The following is a 21,540-nucleotide window of genomic DNA, read 5'->3' as shown; positions in this document are numbered from 1 at the left end:
CTTCTGCCCTGTCCTAACAGAGACTATAAATAGTCTGAGGGTACATCGTTCAGGGAAGAGTTGCTCAAAGGTCAGCTCAAGCTAACCCTTCCATAACTACCCCCAGCTGAAGGCACAGCTCACAGTGTAAGTGATACTGCGCCTTCAGTGACGGCGAGCTGAGGTGAAGGATCTCCCTCGTGCCGCTGGGCGGATGCACTGGCACCCAATGCGGCTGCCTGCCTCGGTAAGTGCGGAAAACCCTTCGGAGCGGTGCCTTTGGGGGGCGGTTTCTACTTCTGTTCCACCTTGGCAATGTTGTATGTCACAGTCTGCACGCCGAACTGGAAGTACAAATTTCCAGCCACCAACCAGCGGGATTCCCGCCGCAAACACCGGCAGGCAGGACGCCTCCCTGCTTTATGGAGCGAGGGCAGGAGAGGAGCACGGTCCCGGAGCGGGGAACGCCGCGGGCAGCCGGGGCCGGCTCTGCGCCTGCGCGCCCCGTCCCGGGCGCTCCAGGGCTGTCCCGGGGCGGGAGGGGCAGGGGCGGCGGCGCCTGCGCCGAGCGAGAGAGCGCTCGCTGCTGTCTCGAGTGGCGGGGATGCTGCGCGCCGCGCTGGGGAGAAGGAGCCGGGGCTGCGGAGGGCTCTGGAGGAGCCCGTGTCCCGCAGCTGCCGGAGGCAGCGCCAGAGCCCTGAGCGCTGCTTCTGCCTCCCCTTCCCCGGGCAGCGGTGGCGGGGCGCGGAGCGGAGGCGCTCCCCCGGCAGGTACCGAGCCGTGCCGCGCCCTCCTGCGCCTCCCCTGTCCCGCCGCGTCGGGCCCCTCTGTCCGTGTGATCCCGCCGGGCTCTGGTGCCGCTGGGGCGGGGGTCGGAGCCGCTTGGCTGGGGGGACGGGTGTGAAATACCTGGGGGAGGTTCCTGCCAGGGGTCCCTGTGAAGGGGTCCCTGGGCGGAGCGCAGCCCCTGGGCAGCCGCCGGGGCTCGGCCTTTGCCCCGCGGCCGTGCGCACTGCCCGCAGCAGCGCCTCGCCTGTGACACGGAGCGTGTCGGCTCCCCAGGCAGCCTTGGCTAATGGCATGCCGTGTTCCAGGACCGATCTTTTTTGTAAGGTTACCAAAGTTTAACTGCGCGCAGTTGTGCTGTTTAAATTTTTTCTTAAAGTGAAATAAATCCAAGCTGCAACAAAGTGATCATTCTCTGGCTTCAAGTTTCTCTGTTACTAAATAACACAGAAAAATAGTAACAATAGCGTTGGTGGCACTACAATCGGAGGAAGTTTGCAGTTCTGCCTCCCGCTATGAACGTACCAAGTGTGTGCCAGGCTGGACTGCACCCACTGTTTGTGAATTAGTCTACAGTAGTGATGGACTTGATTATAACTTACTGCATGGATGAAGTGAAAAAATACTGATTGTGCAGTCAAAGTAGAGACAATAGACTTGAAGAGTCATGTCTTCTGGAATTGAAAGTAAATGGAATGGGATCTGTTAATTTGCATTGTTGCAAAAACTATTTTGCTCTCTTTTAGGTTCCCTCTTCTGTCACAAGTATAAAGGATATCTTTTTGGAATATGACAGAAGAATTAATTTCTATTCTATGGAACGGTCTCTCTTGGTTGCTTATTCATATTGTTAGGATAGGCCAGCCTTGGGACAAGCTGTTGAACTTAACTAAAGAGTGTAAATCATACTGAGAGTGAGCAGGTCTATTTATTCTTAATCACAGTTATTTATGAAAGATACATATGACAGTCTAATTCACAATAAAATCAAGCATTGTGGGAATCGGGAGTTTACAGAGAGGATACAGTTAGAGCTCAGAGTGTGATTTTTTCATTCAGTCATCAAGTTACCGGTATAAATAAAAGCAAAAATACAAGAGAAAATATGAGTTTGCATTTTAGAAAATTTAGAGTGTTGAGTCAGAATTCTGACAAAGTCAAACTTTGGGTATGTGCCTGCTTAGGAAGCTAGTGATGAATGTAAAAAACCCAGGAGATGTTTCTAGTTAATGCTGATCAATTCTGATCTTGTGTTTGTTTATGATGTGGTTTTGTTTCTTTTTGTTCCTACAATAGATAGCGCTCCCTTATTCAGGATTCCAAGTAGCAGAACTGCGGATGTCAAAAGGCTTTCCACTGCAGTTATTTCAACAAATCAGTGTCAAGCTGCATATATTATCTAGCTCCTATGTATTTATATTTTGGTGAACATCTATGTTCTATTCTGAAGAGACTAACAGCTCTGTTCCTCAATTTTCAAAAGCAAAATTTGGTCTTACTTCTTTCTTGCATTTCTTCATCATCATGGATATCTGTTACTTACTGACATTAAAAAAAACAACATTCACAATGGTCTGTTTGTCTTCAGTGCAACAGTTGTGCTCTCCTGTTCTGTTCTAGCTATGGAAGCATCCTAATCCCTGAATGGAGTGTTAGATGATGCCACAATGTGAGTGATACGATAATTCACAAGGGTTCATCAGTTTTAATTATGCATAAATACATATTTACAGCCTAATCTTAACATTTTACAGGCTTTTTTGGGAAATATCTTTATGGATTCCTACAACTTGGCTGCAGGCAGAGAACCTGTTGACTCTGAAAAGTTTCTGTTGTTATGGTACTGTATCTGTGAGTAGCCCTAAATACTGGCTCAGGATGAGAATAGGTGAACTACTAAAGTGCAGCTCTAAAAGGTGTGGAAATAATAAAGAAAGGTGTACCTTTTTAACTAAGATTACATCTTTTTAGTTTTTGGGGGGAGATTCAGTAAAGCTTTTTACATATTTTTGGAAAAAAGTGTAGAGTTTTTGTGGAGCAAATTGTGCACTCAGCTTGATAACACTGAAGTTATAATGGAGGGTCTGTGGTGTTTACCAGCCACAACTGTTTTCCAGTTGGAACTCATGGAGGTGTGGAGCACTGAAGGGAAGTAGTGGCCTGAGATTTTCCTAAAGGCTCTGAAAGTGCAAAACACATGGCCATTCCTAGATGGGCATGTTTTCAACATGCTGCTCTGTCTGGATTTTGTATTAAAGCACAAAATCTGTTAAATGGAAATCTCCCTGGAGTAAGTGGTAATAATGGAGGTAAATTTCTTAAAGATGAGCAACGAGGATGCAAGTGTCCTCTCTGAGAGCAGTACAGTTAATGAAAATACTTTAGCAGAAGCCTTGAATTTCTAATGCTGCTTCTCTGTAGCTTTTAAAAATCTCTCTCTTGATATAAATATCCTTCTTCCCATAAGTAGGAAGGAGAGTTGAGAGTGACTGAAGGGCGGTTCAGGTCTAATGAAGGGAGCGTGGAACAGGTGATACAGGCATGCACTGCTGCATGGTATGAGAGATGCACCACACTGGTCTGCAGGCTTTGCATGAATGTGGTTTGGTTCCCACCCCCCCCCCCCCACTCCCTCCACACCCCATTTTGCATCTTTCTCTTACCAGGACAAGTGCCGAAAAGGGATGCTTGCCACAAGCTGGTATGTGTCATTTTAGTGGTGTTACTGGCCAGGTGCTTTTGTTTCGTGTGTGATACGAGACCACCTTCCAAATAGTAATTGAATGACCATCTACACAGGGTGATGAAGTGTTTGTGTCCCTAGCTTATAATTCAAGACTGAGAGAAAAGAAGATAATTCAAGGCCACCAAAGAAGTAGTTGGCCAACCTGTGGTCTAGACTGAGATTCCTTGCTCTGTCTCTGACGTTTATTGCCATTACTGTTGTTTCTTAGAGCTGGTCAGGTTGGAAAGGGTGAGAGAAAGGAAGAAAGCATTGTGATTTCTTAATCATTATCTTGCATGTGTAGCTGCCATTAAAAGAGTTATTCTTTGGCTCATATATTCTGCCTTAAGCTTTGTAATGGGGATATTCTTTTTTTGTGTGTGTGATGCAACTGGTTAGGTCTACACAGCTCAAAACACTTTGTGAGTTCTACTATGCTTCCCATTGGTCTGGTACCTTTACTTTTAGCTTGTGTCATTCTGATGTTGCTTGCTAAAACACTTTTGTTGTATCTTTCTTCAGATTAGTCTTTAAAAGCTGTTTGAGTGTTTGTGGAAGGCACATATAAAATATCCCTAAAGTAGGTTTATTGTAGACTTGCTAGGGAGTTAGAATAGGTTCTGAAATGTCATACATAAGGTTTTCCAACTTTGAAAGATTTTACTGATGTAGTACACACCTAATAACCAGCTTGTTTAGAAAGCTTTATTATCATTTATTAGGGGAGGGAGATGAGGGAGGATGACGAGTGTCACAAAAACAATGTGTTATTTTTTTTTAAGATCTAAGTCACTGTTTTTTGTTTCCTGTCAGGCGCTAGTAATGTAAAGCCATTGGATGGTGTGAAAATTCTTGATTTAACAAGGTTTGTGTTTAGTTTGTCATTTGTAGCAGTGTGTCTAAATGCAAATATTCTGATTGGAAAAACTAAGAAAACAATTTTTTTTTTCATATTAAAGGGTTCTTGCAGGACCATTTGCCACAATGAATTTGGGAGATCTAGGGGCTGAAGTTATCAAAGTGGAAAGACCAGGTAAGATTTTTATTTATTTTAGATATAATGAGAACTGGATATTAAGTATATATATATATATATGTGTGTGTATATATATATATATACACACATATACTCTGTGTGTATATATATATATACATATACTATGTGTATATATATATATATACATATATATGTGTGTGTATATATGTATGTATAAAGTAAGGACATGAATAATTAGCTGAATTAAATATTGTGTATTTTTAGCTTAACACAATGGTTTCCTTCCACTCAGCACATGCACTTTTTATCCAAAGAGTTGCTAAGGATTGGGTAATGGTAAAAAAAGGCTTCATTCTTATGGTATAGCTACACTTTTTAGTTTGTAGGACTGTATAAGAATACCATTGCATGGTATTTGGGTCTTTTTTAGAAATAGTCCTCTCACTTGGCTCTAAGTTTTATGCATCATTACGTATTTGAGGTGTGTAATTATGTCATCGCAGCTGCACATTATGTAATGTATTTTTTCCTTAAAGTTTCCATATTTTAAGTTCCTCTCTTTTGGTATTACTAGTTTTGAAACTAGATGGTGAAAATCATTGAGATACTAAACAATATTACACTCCCTAAATTTTATAACATAACAGTTTATAATAATTTATGACATAAATTAAGATATTAAACATACTACATTCTCTATATTATATTTCTGATAGGAAATATTGAATATTTGAACATTTAATGAAACACTGAATGTCTGACAAAGGTTTTGTCACATCAGTCTATAGGTCATCCTGACTGACTGACCATTGTTTTAAAGGTTTTCACTTTTGTGACCAGGCAAAGGTACATAAATTTTGTAAAGTCAGATTAGACCGACACTGGTGGTATTGCAAACATCTAGGTAGTAGGAATGGAGCAAGGTCAGCAATTAAGTATGAAGTAATGGTTTTGGAGCTTTGCATTGTTTGTGATCAAAGGAGAAGGACAGTTCCAGAATTCTAAATTTCAAACATTTTAGAATGTGAGTAATCCTTTCTTTCTGTGAGAGGATATCTATTTTCACAGGAGTATTAATCCAAAAAGAAGAGTAGCCCCACTAGAGTTCTACATGGAAAGTATAATTGAAATGTTTTGCTTTGAATCACTCAAAGTACTCATACAGAAAGGAGATCGCCCCTACCCATCTAATCATCCTGCTTGAACCATAATCTCAAAAGTATTTTGAGATATTAAACGGTACAAATGTTGATAAGCAATTCATATGTTTGCAGAACTTTTGCCACTGTAGATCTTAAATGGCTGAAGACTTTTGTGTTACTAGAGTGTATAGCATATTTATGACACCTAAGGTTCTTCAGCTTGTTTCTGTATCTATGCCAGTATCAGTCTTCTGTGCTGCCTCACTAAGGAAAGTTTTCATTTATGTGAAGTTAGCAAGTGGATGAAGTCTTGATATTGAAATAGATACTGGAATGCACATGCTTGCTAACACTCAAGACAGTGATTGTATCTGAATTTGAATTTAGCTTTAATTATATTTAAAATAGATTGCTAGTCTTCATGATGTTTAAAAAAGGTTAAAAATTTGAAATTAAACATAAATGATACAGTGATATCAGTGTCTGCAGCACATTTATGGCAAGATTTCTGGAAGAGCTGGAGGTGGGACACTGCACCAGCTATAGCAAGCACTTCTTTTAGTTGGTGTTGTGCAGCATGCAGCTTAATCAGTTGTTGTCTATCGGTGGTATCTTGATGTTGTGTCTGGAGTGTTTCAGGAATAGCTTAGTGACCAGACGAACTGTGTGACTCAGTGTAGGCAAGAGCTTCTACTAAATTCTTCAGGACTGACTTAAAGAATTGCACTGTATCTCTACTTTAAGTTAAAACAAACAAACTACCAAAAACCTGCAATTCCCCTTTCCCCAGCGTCCCCAAGAAAACAACCAAAAAGCCAGCCCACAAAAAACCTGCAAATACACTAGTGGTGTGGGGCTGTATGAGTATTTTAAAGACTAAATGGAATCCCAACACTAGCAAAAACTTTGTTCACTTTGCTTGGTTGCATTCACTTTTAGGTGTTTTTTGATATAAATATCCTAAAATATATATGTTAAACTATTATTTGTCCTGCCTGCTAGATGAAGCTTAGGTGACTTAAATGTGATATTGGAGGAATTTATTTGGCATGTGATATTGGGCAACTATGTGATGGTATTTTTTTCAGGGGCTGGTGATGACACAAGAGCCTGGGGTCCACCTTTTGTTGGGACAGAAAGCATTTATTTTCTCAGTGTCAATAGAAATAAAAAGGTAAATGGGGTGTGGAACTGAACATAAGCCTATATTTTCTGTAATTATAACTGAATATATAACATTTCTTAGTTTGATTCTTAACATATAATAGAGCAATACTTACATTGACCTAATGTTTTGATGAATAAATTTCAGGAGAAAACCCGTAAGTTATTAGAACAAAAAAGGTTCCAAATCTCTGATAGGGTGCTGTGAGCAGCTAAAGGAAAATGGAAAAGCAAGACTGATTCTGCTGGTCTTCAGTTGCTGGCATTAATTAACTGAAAATGAAACCTGCTGAAAGCAAGGGGTATTTTTTTGAGTGATTGTTTTTTTCAGATGCATCAGCTCAGTTGATCTGTGTCAGCTGGCAGGAGGAATGCTACCATTATATGACAGCGAGGGTGGCTAAATCCAGCTTTTGAAACTTTGGGATTAACATGAGGCTTCATGACATACCTGAATTGTTTAATGGCTTGTTACCATTGAAACAAATGTTTCTGGTGTCCCCCTGTCTACTTCCAGTAGTGGGTCCTGTGTAAATATATAATGAACAGGCTGCACATCTGTTAGACTGGTTTTGGTGCTTTTCCTATTCATTAATGAGATGTAGTTCAGCTTGCTTTGCTGAGAGAATTTTTTTTTTTTTGCAGGAGGAAGTGGGTTATGTGTTAAAATTTATTTATCCAAATTAACTATAGTGTGAAATTTGACTGTTGGTTATGTTTAGAAGAGGCTGATAATCCGTTTCACATAATTTTTTCATATAAATTACTGTTGTATTTATTTTTAATCCCCAGAGTATAGCTATCAACATGAAGGATTCAAAAGGAGTAAAGCTAATCAAAGAGGTAGGTTTTGATAGCATGCAAGGCATCCTTATTTTGTATTATTGTGATCCTGAGTAATAATGATTAAACTCTGCATTTCAAGTATTAATTTGATAATTAAAAAAATCTAAGTATGCAGTAAATTTTGTAAATAACAGTATATAGTTTCTGTACACTGCACTTTTGGATTTAATGTACAGTGTAATTTGTAATTACTTTAGGGTTAAATTAACATGAAAATGTCATAAAGATGTTCAAATGAAATATTCTGAGGAAATGGTCTAATAGCCTATTCCTTTCCTATTACTGTTGCTGTACTACTAATGATCTTGCTGTACTACTGCATTAGAAAGATTCAAGATGGACTGATCAGAATAAGTCAGTGGGCAGTTAAGAGTAGATGCTGTGCTTCAGGAAATGCAGTTTTTTGAATGCTACAGGGTGTTCATGACTTCAGTTGCTGTACATCTTCCTGAAAAACATTGTCCAGTAGGTGAGACAGTATTTATTTATTTTTCAGTATTTGACTTCAGGGTCTTTTAAGGTGATCCATTTCTCTATTTAAAAATAATAAAAAGATCAAATTTCACTTGATCAAACTTGTGTTTTGTCATCCCTTTATTAATTATTTGTTGAGAAAAGCAAGATCAGCTGCTTGCTAGTGCTGCATTTTAAGCCCTGCTGTAGTAGCAGCTGACTTCTGCTACTGTTTGTTTCAGTATCAGCTCCAATCCCTTTTTCACAGTGACAGTATGTGTCATCCAGTGGGTGGAATTTGTTGGGAGTATTGCATGAAATGGAAATAGATTTAAGTTTTCTGATGCTTTTGATTTGTTAGCTATGCAAAGGTACTTCATTCAGAAACCTCTGGAGATTATAAACCAAGAATTCCACAGTGCCTTTTCTTTTTGCAGAACAGAGCATTTTATTGTTGATTTGTTATGGAGCTGTATGCTTATCTTCTAAAAAATTTTAAGCAGAAATTTTCATTTGGAAAAATTTTGCATGGTATAGCACAGACATATTTTTGTATAAACTAGTCATATTCTAATTAAGTGCTATAAAAATTTTTCCTCTTGTGGAAGAAGACTAATTTATTATTTGACCTTTAAAAATGGTGAAAGAAAAACTACTCAAAGTGTCCACTGATTCCACATGTGTGGGCTGAAGGTGTTTGAAGTGTTAAAGGCAGCTGGGCCTATGAGTCAAGATGAGGTGGAAGAAAAAATGGCATCACCTGTTAAATATTTACCACACTGGCTGCTTTTCATCCTTCGGCATAGCACTACAAAATATATTTTCAAGAGTCTATTCTTTCATACATGATTACTTGACTTCCACAAAATTATTACTGTGTCTTCTTTATCTCTTTATTCTATGTCACTTGTAGCCCTTTCTTTCCTTCTGTTGTTTTTGGCTGACTGTTAACTGCCTTCCAAATATTTGTCTGTCTTCCTGAATGAAAAATATTTTTTTCTCTTCAGTGACTGTATATGTGCCAGTCCCACGCTCTGACATTTTTTTGTAGCATCTCTGTTGAACATTATTTATCAGTTATTGTCAGAAACTCATTTTAAGAACCTTGAGAATACTTCTCTCCTGTGAATTACTGAGCCTTAACCAGTGAACTTTTTTATTTTTTTTTTTTTATTCATTAAGAACTTGTGACTTTAATTGGTTTGGAGCTGATGGAACTTCTTTTCCACTGTGTTTAGCTGATAGGTCAATGTATCCCATGCATTGCTTTCTTACTTGATAAAGAAAGCTACTCACATATATATATACACACACACATATATACACACACACACACACAGAGACATATATATACATACATACATATATATATATACACACACACATGTATGTATGTGTATGCAGATTCTCCTCTGCAGAGTTTTTGTAAAAACCAAAACACACAAAACACAAAAGAAATCTCCATACAAACAACAAACCAAAAATATATGAACTAAAACTTTCAAAAGTTATGTGTGGTTTCCTTTATAAAGTTAGTGGCATCATTTTTTGTTATTCAATTTACTTACTACTTTGGCATGAACTGTGCTATTTATTATTTCCTGAGGCATGGATGTTGAGCCTATCAGTGCCCTCTCTTGAACAGATAGTACTCCAAGTCAGCTCTGTGTTATATTGCTCTATTAGTAGGTGTTAAAATACAAGTGATGCTTAGGGAAATTTTAGAGCATGAAGTATGAAGTTTTAATTGACAGTGGACTTAAAACCCCATTGAGACTGAAAATCTCAGTTTTAAGAATATATAGTTTGTTTGGATCAGACTATGTATCCAGTTTTCCATAAGGGCAGAATTGTTGGTTCAGTGAGCATCAGTGCTACATATAGACTGCTGCCTTTATATATTAAAAACTATTTCCAATGAAAACTGTAGATGCAGAGCTGGCACAGTACTTGTAATGTGTCTTGAAAACTCCTTTCTCTGACTGCACATACCCTGCTAAACTGGGCCCAAGTCATTATATCCTCATTTAGCACTGTGTTGCCCAGTCCAGAAATATGGTGCTTTTCATGTTACAGTACTGTGTGTCATGCTTTCTTCCTCAGAGGCTTGTACGAGATGGTAGTTCTTCAATAGAATATGGACAACAACTTTCAACTGTTTCAGCCCATCCAGTCACTGTAATTTTCATAGATTATAAAATCACAGTGAAAGCAATACACAAGGTGTAACCACTTTCATCCTTTGAATGAATTAGGCTAAAGCTGTAGCATTACCAGTTTGAAAAGTATTTATGTATGAACTGTGATGGATTTAATTAGAAAATAAAGCCTCCTTAATTTAATCTTTCATAAAGGCATTGTGATTTTTGTTATGATGACACTAGTTTATAGAATCTTGTCTAAAATATTGTTTATTTAATTAGACAGTGACATGGCAATTTCAGAGACTGAGACTCCTTGATTGGCTGCAAATAGCATTTAGCAATTAATATATCAGTTATGCTTAAAAATGGGTGCACAAACATGTGTACCTGTCAGGGAACACTTCTTAAATTCCTGTGCACGCACACACACTCCACACAATTTACCAGGCAGAAATCCTACATGTCCCTCAAGGCATACATCTGTCTTTTAACAAGTTGTTCTCTTGCTTCAGGAATCAACTTGTGTTAGTCTTACTGAAATTTGCATATGTGTATCTGCTTATTTTTTTTATAAGAGAGGATGGAATGTAAAGCAAATCAAGATTATATGTTGATCTTAACATCAATAGATTTTTGGACTAGGTCATTCATTTGAAATGAAAAAAATCATATTGCAGAGGTTGACAACCCTATTACACTTAATGTGACTTTAAGATCTTAATTTTCATTTCTTAATTTAATTGTTGTTGGGCTCCCTATTTTACTTCTGCATATAGGAACTTGAATGTATTGTTATATCTTGACCTTGTTATGGTAATTATAATAAATTATTTGAAAATGAAAAAATAATTAAAAAATTATTTCTATTATGGGGAAAATATGAATAATGGAGAAATATCACTTCACTTTTATTGAGAAAAATGTATGTGAAGATTGTTCTGTAAATATTGTCAAGCCTTAAGAAACTGATGTGATTCTGATCATCTTACAGTTTTGTCTAATTACTTTGGGATTTTGACAGTCTTCTTTCTAGATATGCAGTATCTATAATATATAGTTTACACAGTCTGACAGGCAAAAGAATTTCCCTATAGGCTTGTCAATTTTCTTTTATCAGGAAGAGCAGAGCCATTTTAATTAGCAAGATTTTAAAATTAAGTTGCATAGGAATTTATTCAACTTTTGGGAGCTAATTAACAGATTTTACTCGTCCTTTTCTTTTTTAAAGCTTGCAGCAGCATCTGATGTTTTTGTGGAGAACTTTGTCCCTGGGAAGCTGGCTGAAATGGGTCTAGGTTATGAAGATATTAAAAAGATTGCTCCTCACATAGTGTACTGTTCAATAACAGGTATTTTATTTTCAATTCTTTATGTTCATTATTTCCTTTATTTCAGTCAAAGTATTATAAAAGTCATGTGGTTGTATAGAAGGATGTTCCTTTGATGTCAGTTAAGATAAACTGAGAGTTTAAGTGACTTCAGTTAAAAAACAGGTATGGAAAACGTTTGAGGAAGCAACCATTAGCTCAGTAGCTTATCAGTGTCATTGCCATGCTAGCCTGACGTGTTCCTATTGATTTTAAAGGAGCCAGGATGGGCTGGCCTCCTGGGGTTTTGCTTTAAACTAGATGCAAACTGGGATTTCTTTTTTCTTTTTTTCTCTCCCCCAGCAGTTTTACTGAATCAATTTACGTATTGTGTGCTTTAAATGGTAATCACAGTGTTTTTTACTGCCCTGAGTAAAATGAAAAGTCTAATATTAAAATGCAATTAAATAACAGCAGAAGTTACAGATATTTTTAGACTGGTTTAAAATCTTAGTTACAAATCTGCTTTGCCCTTCAATTCCTGCTGAATACATGGCTTTGACTTTTTGGTTACTGGGTATGGATGTAATTTAATAGGAGTCATATAACTTTTTAGTCTTTTCTGATGTATTTATCATATTTGTGTGGCAAATGTCTAAAAATGTCAAGAAAAGACAATTATATTCAGGGCTTGCTGAGAATCTTGTTTAAATACCTATTTAGGTTAGTCAGTGGCTGGTTGCTACAATGTTTTTCACATTTGCTTGTGCATATAATCTAGTAACTGGAATTTTTCAAGTGGTTGTGCATTTTTTTCTTTGCTTTTTTGTTTAGTTGCTGTACCTGTAATGATGAAAAATAATTAAAACTACATCCAAACAATCTGTGTGAGGTACAGCACCCTCTCATTTTGTGTCAGATGCTCCAGTCTCTTAATCAACTTTGTGACTCTGTGCTTGCCTCAATGAGTTGATGTCTGCCTTATACTGGGTAGCCTGGAGCTGGACACAGGACTACAGACGTGGCCTCAGCAGTGCTGAGAAGAGGGGAAGGATCAACCCCCTTGGCCTGCTTGACACTCTTCCTAGGGCGCTGCAAAATACTCTTGTCCTCCGCTACAAGGGTGCATACTTTTATATGTTTTAAGTGCTCCCTCAACTGAGGGTAACTCTTTCTTGCTGCAGACTTCTCCTCTAGTCTCAGGGACCTAGGACTCCTGAGAGCCATCTTTTTTTGGTAAATACTGAGGCAGAAAAGCATTAAATGTGTCCACCCCCATGGCCTATTGTTCATTTTGCCATAGGTCCATGTCATCCCTAGTCTTCCTTCCGCTGCTGATTTGCTTGAAGAATCCTTTCATGTTGCCTTTTATGTCTTTTGCCAAATTCAACTCCAGATCAGCCTGTGCTTTTCTCACCATATATTTGTATGATCAAACAGCACCTTTGTACTTCTAGGTCACTTGCTTCTGCTTTCACTGCTTGGAAGACAAGTTGGACAAAAATGACTTAATCTTGCTGTTTAGAGCTTTGTGTAATGCATAACTTACAGTTATGTTCTATAGTGGAAAACACGTAAGTCTTATTCATAGAGTATGACAACTTGAAGTTCAAAGTGTTTGGGTGGTAAGAGCTAAGTGATGTTTGTCAGGCACCCATAAAACAACTTGAAATCTTAAATTATGGTTGTTTAAGTCTTGGATACACAAGAGGTGATAAGCAATGTCTAAGGATGATGCATCTTTTAGGAATAAAGACATAAGCTCCAGTGCCCTTAAAAAAGAAATAATCTCAAAAATCCATTGAGTTAAGACAGGAAATAGCAAAGCCTCAATCTAAGCATATTAAAAGAAGCAACCAGACTAGGACCAAATGCACATCTGTGACATGCAGGAACGTGTTTTTGGCTCAATCAGGCAGAAAACTGATTTAAGAAGAATTCCTGATTGATTTCTAAAATCCCTGTGATGTGATTCTAGATATTACAATTCCTAACTATTTTGTGCTGTGGTTGCTGCTGCATCCAAATATGCTTGGGGTTTTTTTTGGGGGGTATTTTCTGGTTTTTTTTGGTTGGGTTTTTTTTTTGTTTTGGTTTGTTTGTTTGTTTGTTTTTTGTTGTTCTCTGAAGAAAGATGGGACTAAGTAGAGGCTCTGGGACTCAAGGGTCAGGCAAGTGATAGTGAAGATCTATCTGGGGCAAGTCTGTGAACCAGACATATTACAACTACAGCTGTACAAAAAGAAGGATGGGTGACTCTTGTAGGTGACTCCTTTCTGAGGGGAACTGAGGGCCCCACATTCTGACTGGCCCTGTCCCACAGGGAAATCTGCCCTTCCTAGGGACCTAAGTAAGAGATATGACTAGAAGATTCCTTGGACTGATTCAGCCCTCTGATTATTACCTAATCCTGGGTTTCCATGTCAGCAGTAAAAGTGACAACTCCTATGACAATCAAAAGGAACTTCAGGACTTTGGGATGACTGGTTGAAGGGATAAGGGCAGAGGTGGTGTTTCCCTCAATGCTTTCAGGAGCAGGGAATAATGCTGAAACAAACAGGAGAGCCCTGATCAACACACAGCTTAAGGGCTGGTGCCATTGGTGCAATTTTGGCTTTTTCCCTCATGGGATAGCTTACACAGCTGGCAAATGAGGCTTGCCCGTCTAAAAGAGTGAAAAGAATTCTAGGCCTGTGAGTTGGCAGGGATAATTGAGAGGGCTTTAAACTTGGTTTGAAGGGGCAATCAGGTAAGACCAAATCACTAGAGATAAACCTGGGGTAACATGCCTGTGTCAGGGGTGAAATTGATTCAGCTGGGTGAAGTCAGCCCAGCTGAAGTGCTTCTACATCCCAGGAGGAGATGGAGGCCATCGTGCAGCAGGAAAGCTATGATGTAGCTGCCATCACAGAAATTAAATGGGATGAGGCATGTAAATGGAGTGCTGCAATTCATGGCTACAAGCACTTCAGAAGGGACAAGTGAGGAAGGAGAGGTGATGGAGTGGCTCTATATACATTAGGGAGTGTTTCAACTGTACAGAGCTCCAGGATAGTGATGACAAAGTTGAGTATCTGTGGGTAAGAATCAGGGGGAAGGCCAACAAGGCAGACATCCTGATGGGAGTCTGTTACAGACAACCCAACCAGGATGAAGAATGAACTATGCTGTAAACATCTGGCTGATGTTTCACAATTGCTAGCCCTTGTTCTTGTGGGAGACTAACTTGTGGGATATCTCCTGGAAACTCAACACAGTGGAGAGAAGGCAGTCTAGGAGGTTTTTTGAGTGTGTGGAAGACAACTTCCTGACACAACTGGTAAGGGAGCTTAGCAAGGGAGGTGCCCTGCTAGACAAGCTTTCTACAAACAGAGAAGGGCTGGTGGGAAATGTGCTGGTCAGATGACATCTTTGGCAGTGACCATGACATAACACAGTATTCAATGCTTGGTGAAGTAAAGAAGGGGTCAACAAAACCTGTGCTTGGACTTCAGAAGGGTGGACTTTGGTCTGTCCAGGACACTGGTTCGGAGAGTTCCTTGGGAAAGAGCCATTAAAAGCAAAGGGGTCCAGAAAGGCTGGATGTACTTTAAGAGAGAAATTGTAAAGGCACAGGAGCAGTCTGTCCCTGTGTGCCAAATGACAAGCTGTTAGGGAAGAAGACTGGCCTGACTGAATAAGGAGCCTTTGCTGGAATTTAAGGGGGAAAAAAGAGTTTATCATCTTAGGAAGAAGTGGCAGGCAACTCAGGAAGAGTACAAGCATGTTGTTAGGTGATATAGAAAGAAAATTAGAAAGACAAAAGCTCTTCTAGAACTCAATCTGGCCACTTCTGTGAAAGATAATAGAAAGGGATCAGGCCTAGCCAGCCCAGTTTGTGGAAGGCAGGTCCTGTTTGACCAGCCTGATCTCCTTTTATGACCAGGGCCTACCTAGTGGATGGGGGAAAGGCTGTGGATCTTGTCTATGTGGACTTCAGCAAAACCTTTGATACTGTCTCCCACAGCATTCTCCTGGGGAAGCTGGCAGCCCACAGCTTGGACTGGTGTACACTTTCCTGGGTGAAGAACTGGCTGGATGGCTGGGCCCAGAGAGTGGTGGTGAATGGTGCCACATCCAAATTGTGGCTAGTTATAAGTGGGGATCCCCAGGGCTCAATATTAGGTCCAGTCCTGTTTAATAAAGTTATTGATGATGTGGACACAGGGATCAGGTGCACCCGCAGTAAATTTGAGGATGACACCAAGTTGGGAAGGAGTATTGGTCTGCTGGAGGGTAGAAATTACTGTAGAGGTTTCTGGCCAGGCTGGATTGATGGGCTGAGACCAATGGTGTGAGGTTCAGTAAGGTGAAGTACCAGATTCTTTGCTTGGGTTGCAGCAACTCCCTGCAGCACTACAGGCTGGGGTAGGAACAGCTGGAAAGCTGCCCAACAGAAAGGGATCTGAGCATGCTGATAGACAGCAGCTGAACTTGAGCTAGCAGTGTGCCCAGGTAGCCATGAAGGACAATGTCATCCTGGCCTGTATCACAAATAGTGATTGTCCCTCTGTGCTCAGCACTGGCTGGTTCAGCACCTGCTGGCATTTTGTATTTGTGGTTAAAGTGGTAGTAGCCATTACCCTATTATGGTTTAGGGTATTTGCCAGATCCTTGAAGTGGTTCAGATGCTGGAGGGCTGCACTCCTTGTGATACTGTTTTTGTGAATCCTGTTAAGTTGGAATTGTTGTTTTGTACTGCTTGATGTGAGCCAGATCAGGCTGGGCTGTCTTCAAAATACATCGTATTGGTCACGTGGCAGTGCTTGGTTCCTATGTGCCATGTGTAATATAACAACACTTGTATGTATTTCATTATTTCTCTTTCTGGTACATAAAGTATCATAGAGATGTTATCAGCTTACTTTCCATTTATTATTTACATTGCCCTCCTTGCTCTAAGCTATGGTATCACCATGAAGTCTAATCAATCCCAGTTCAAGTAGTATATGTTCCTTCTATCTTCCTTTTCTCATCAATTTTGATGGCCAACAAACAGCACTAAAAAAAAGCAGAGCCATGACAGAAAGATCTCCCACTCTTTCAAATCTTCATTTAAAAGAACAGAAGTTCTTGGTGTTTTAAGAAAGCAGCTGTAATTTGTGGGTTTTTAAATGTAGGAAAACAAACCTGCTTCCTTTTTTGGTTTTGTGTTTAAGAACAGCTGAAACATTCTGAGAGAAATTTTGAAAGCATTAAAACTTCTCATTCTTATACAACTTAAAATTCAAGATTGAACTCCATTACATAAAGTACCTTTTGTTAATGAAACATATATGGAGGTGACTGCTTCTGCTGAATAGTCACTCATTGTAGCAGAATATAAAATCGAGGAGACACTTTTCTTAGAAATCAGAAAATATGCTACTTTATAACTTAAACAGTAATGAGCCATTTTTCTTTAGTACAGGAATAATTTTTGTGTGGAGTTGCCTCTCTACATTTTGGCCATTTGCAAATAGTAAAATTATATACAGTGATAATAAAATGAAGTATAGTGTATTTTTTTTCAGTAAGTCCAGGGTCATATGTAGGTGAAGAGTTTAGACATAGGTATGCTAGATGCTGTCTCTTTTATGGCATTTTGGAAGTTGTTATTTGAAAACTGAGTTCCTTATCCAAACAGCTCTGATTGAATCTATATAGCTTTGCAGTTAGTGCTGCAGGCTTTTGAGGATATCCGGGATATTTCCTGATGTTCCTGCTGCTTTGAGTGCACTTGAGCTCCAAATTGCCTGTTCTCACTCACAAGCAGGCTTTGCTTGTCTAGAACTAGTTTAAATATAATATATTTAGATAGTTCTGTGGTTGAGATTGGTTTAAGTTCTGGAAAATTGGATGTTTAAAGAAAATCATGTGCAGGTCACAAGGGAGTGACCATTTCTGTATGGTCTGTGTGATGCTGTCACTAGGAAAGTCACAGCTTATTTCTGAACGGGAGGGGGCACTGTTTAAAAGGACAAGATGGTTTCCCAATCAAAACCCTTTTTTTTTTTTTTTTTTTTTCCCTTAAAACCTCTGAAGGTAATATGTTTTCAAAGAATTTTACAGTTTGTTTATAAATGATGAAAAGTACTCCTCTCAGGTTCTCTACCCCAGCCCTTTGCTCTGCTAATCTATGTGAATCGTGATTGCTCTTCTTTCTGTGCAGGTTTTTTTTACTCCTTTTCTAGGAAATTATACTTTATATCATATGAAAGTTGCATATGAATGTTGCTGGTGGTTTATTATTTTACAGCATTTTATCTCCTAGAATATAAATGTGATGCCTAGTTTTCTGCCTTTTAAGGAAATTTTACTCCTGTGAAGACTTATTAGTGTATTTATGCATGCAAGAAATTGAATACAGAGTTACAGAATCACAGAATAAATGAGATTGAAAGTGTGTCATATGCTCCAGCCTCCTGGATCAAGCAGGGTTATCCTGGAGCACATGGCATAGGCTTGTGTCCAGATGGCTCTTGAACATCTCCAGTGTGGGAGGCGCAGTAACCTCTCCAGACAATCTGTTCCAGTGCTTGGTCACTAGGTGCATCTTCCAGTGCATCAGTCTCTGCCCATTGCATCTTGTCCTATTCCTTGGCATCACTGAGAAGAGCCTGGCTCCATCCTCTCAGCACCCCCCCTCACCAGTTATCTATACACATTAGTGAGGTCTCCTCTCAGTTGTTTCTTTTCAAGGCTGAACAGGCCCAGCTCTCTCAGCCTGTCCTCATGAGGGAGATGTTCCAGTCCCTTATTCCTCTCTGTTGACCTCCAGTGGCCCCACTCCAGGAGCTCCATGTCACTCATGTCCTGAGGAGCCCAGAACTGCACACAGCACTCCAGATGTGCCTCACCAGGCTGAGTAGAGGGTCAGGATCACCTCCCTCCACCTGCTGGCAATGCTCTTCCTAATACACACGAGTAGACCATCGGCCTTCTTGGCCACAGGGGCTCACTGCTGGCTCATGGACAGCTTGTTGTCCACCAGGACCCACAGGTCCTTCTCCACAGAGCTGCTTTCCAGCAGTTTGGCCACCAGCCTGGACTGATGCACGGGGTTATTCTTCCCCGGGCACAGGACTCTGCAGTTGCCTTTGTTGAACTTCAGGCACTGCTTTCTTCCCATCTCTCATTCTTCCGGTTCTGCTCTCCCATCTCTCTCAAGGCCCTTTCAAAGACCATTTTGAAGCCCTATGGGGCATCAGCCACTCCTCCCAGCTTTGTGTCACCAGTGAACTTGTTGAGGAGGCATATGCCCCTTCACCCAAGTCACTGCTGGACAATACTGTGAAACAAATCTAAGCAATACTGGGCCAAATACTGAACCCTGAGGACACTGCTTGTGACAGGGCTCCAGCTAGACCCTGTGCCACTGATCATGACTCTGGGATCTGTCATTGCAAATAGCGATAACTGTAAAAAATCTGCCATGAAAATAAATTTTCAACCAAAAGTAACTATGAAGGTAAGTTTATGGAATTTATATTTTTGTCAACTTTGTGTTACTGTAACAGTTTATATTTCTTAGGGATTTTCACTCTCTACCCCATAAAACGTAGTCTTAACTCTGACTTGACATATATTTTGACTACACTAAACTGTTTGTTTGTTGTAAACCAGTATCTTGCTAAAGAGGCAAAAATTAGGTGGAAAGAGTAACAAAAGTTTTAAAGAAGTGTTGTGGGTCACCTGAGTTTTCTATGGGTGTGAATCTGGATTTGTTGTGTATGTTGCTTTTATTTAATGTAGGTAAAGTTGTAAAGATACATAAAGGAACATATTTCAAAACAGTAAATCCTCTGTGTCTCTTGAGTGATTCTGGTTAACCTATGAGAAGGAAAATAGTTCTTCACCCATTTACATAAGGTTTAGTCATAACTTAAAATAATGAGCATTTAGTACTTCCCAGTATCTTCTTTTGTACAGATAATTTGTAGTGGTTTTCCATGAGAAGATGTAATGTTATAGTTTTGATGCATATCCTACTTTGTCTCTAGTATTTTCATAACAGGAAAGACAGCCACAATGTATTTTCTGTTTTGTTGGGCAAAGGCTTGCCAAAGTGTTCTTCAGATCCTCTAATTTGTGAACTAATTGTGGTAAAATGTGGAATTGCCTGAATTAGGTACAGTTTCTAGACTCCCTCTTATCAAATGTTTCCAGCCCATAAAATTTCACATAACTGAGTGTGTCTTCATGCCCACTCATTCCCCTGATTATTGATGTTTTTGTGGCTTCTATATGGTTTAAGTCTGGCATAGTTACCTGATACAAATGGATAGATTACCTGCAAAAAAACGTTAGCTTCAGATTAAAAAAATCATTGAGCAAAATAGTTTCTTGGTGGTGTAAATTATTTGTTGATAGCATACTAGTAAAAAATCAGGTTGTATTCAAGGAGCTGACTCAGGCAATGCTTGTAGTTGTAGCTAAATAATAGCAGCTATATGAATGGTCTTGAGCATTAATCTGTCCAACAGTTTTAAAATTTGTGACCCAAAATTGTTAAAAATATTCTTTGGGTTTTGTTGGGTTTTTTTGGCTTTTTTTCTTTTTTGTAATTGCAAAAAACTAGTCACAACAATCTGGGAGAAAGAAAAGGAAAAAAAAAACAAACAAAAAGGAAGGTTAAAAAACCCACCTGCATTGCAAAATATCTGGTTGAGTCAAATAGCTAATTCAAGCAAGATGACGTACAGGATGAATTGGAAATTAGGAGAATTAACTGATAATTACCATTATTACTGACTTCTAAGTATATTAAAGCAGCAAAAAATTAATTTTAAATTAAATTTAATTTAAAATTTTAATTTTATTTAAGGAATTTGGAAAGTGCAAAAATTAATATTGAGTATTGTGGTACCAGTATTCAGTAAAATATATTAATGGAGTATTTTTCAATAAAGGTATTGTTTTCTATTAATGGGAAATAATGCGTAGTCTGATGTGTAAAAAAGGCATTGTCAGAACAAACTGGGCGTCATGCTCCCAGTAGTTCTTCACGTGTTTTAAGAATAAGGAGGGAGGTGTGGAAAATTGTGAACAGCTCTTAAGCAAACACAAAAATCACAAGTTTGCAAGCCCTGAGGTATGAACTTAAGTGCTCACAATGATAGAATTAAGCATTTAGAGGGGAAAAATCTGAAGCTTCTACCTGAGCTTGATTTGATAAAAATAGAGTCTTCCAGCACTGGAAAAGAAAACTAAGCTTCTCTAATCTGTTAGTTTTTGCATTATGCAGTTGGAGGATGGATGGATTAAAGAGTTCATCTTCCATTTTTTTGATAGCTTGAAGTTATCTGCATGGGCAGTTACAAGAATTTTATTAGGGTCTAGAGATAAAATAGTCTGATACTATTTTTTGACAAGTTCATTAAAAGATACACAAATTATTTTTAAGACAATATAATTGGCTGTCTATATAAGGATAATAAAACTTGTGCTATATATTGTGACTAGTAAAGTTTTTGACACTTTTGAGTAATGCTTTCATAGAAAAGCTAGGAAAATGTGATGTAGAAGAAGTAAAAAAATTTGGCTCAGGAGGGAACAGAAGCTCTCATAGCTTACTATAGATACTTCATGACTAAATGGAAGAAAATGCTTCAGAACTGATGCTGTTGGATTTTTTGTTTGTTTGTTTGCTTAATATAGGTGATGGATTACAATGTGGATGAATCCAAAATTCTGATGTTATCATGTGCTACTGGGGGCTTGTGGGGTTTAGATTTGAGAGGCAGGAAGAACCTGGAGCTCATTTATAGGTAGAAGGCATCACTTCCCTTACAGCCTTACACTGACTGTCCTTTGGAATATTTTCTGGGGATCTGGCTGGCTCTCAGAAGAGTCATGGAGGGCTCGCCTCTGCTCAGTTTTTCTTACTAAAGCCTGGAATTGGAACCCTTCCTAAGTCTCTGTGTCAACACAGCCCCATGCACAGCCATGTGATGAAGTCCTAATGTAAAAGGTCAAT

At 39.1% G+C, this 21,540-nt stretch overlaps 1 protein-coding gene across 5 annotated transcripts in view; it reads left to right on the top strand.

Annotated features, from left to right (window-relative positions):
* Positions 1–129: 129 nt before the first annotated feature.
* SUGCT (succinyl-CoA:glutarate-CoA transferase) overlaps positions 130–21,540 on the top strand; it is a 320,759-nt gene continuing 299,348 nt past the window's right edge. For 2 of the 5 annotated variants that reach the window (XM_058832254.1, XM_058832256.1), the window contains exons 1-7: positions 132–226; positions 311–749; positions 4,304–4,355; positions 4,450–4,523; positions 6,718–6,803; positions 7,586–7,636; positions 11,465–11,585. In XM_058832254.1, coding sequence (XP_058688237.1) covers positions 194–226; positions 311–749; positions 4,304–4,355; positions 4,450–4,523; positions 6,718–6,803; positions 7,586–7,636; positions 11,465–11,585 — 856 coding nt within the window. In that variant the 5' untranslated portion in view covers positions 132–193. Of the gene's footprint in view, positions 227–310; positions 750–4,303; positions 4,356–4,449; positions 4,524–6,717; positions 6,804–7,585; positions 7,637–11,464; positions 11,586–21,540 lie in introns of all 5 variants that reach the window. The other 3 variants (XM_058832253.1, XM_058832255.1, XM_058832252.1) reach the window with 3 other exon arrangements.

The sequence above is a fragment of the Poecile atricapillus genome, chromosome 2 (assembly GCF_030490865.1).
Source record: "Poecile atricapillus isolate bPoeAtr1 chromosome 2, bPoeAtr1.hap1, whole genome shotgun sequence".
NCBI classification, from domain to species: Eukaryota; Metazoa; Chordata; class Aves; order Passeriformes; family Paridae; genus Poecile; species Poecile atricapillus.
This window is presented reverse-complemented; position numbering and strand designations above follow the sequence as displayed.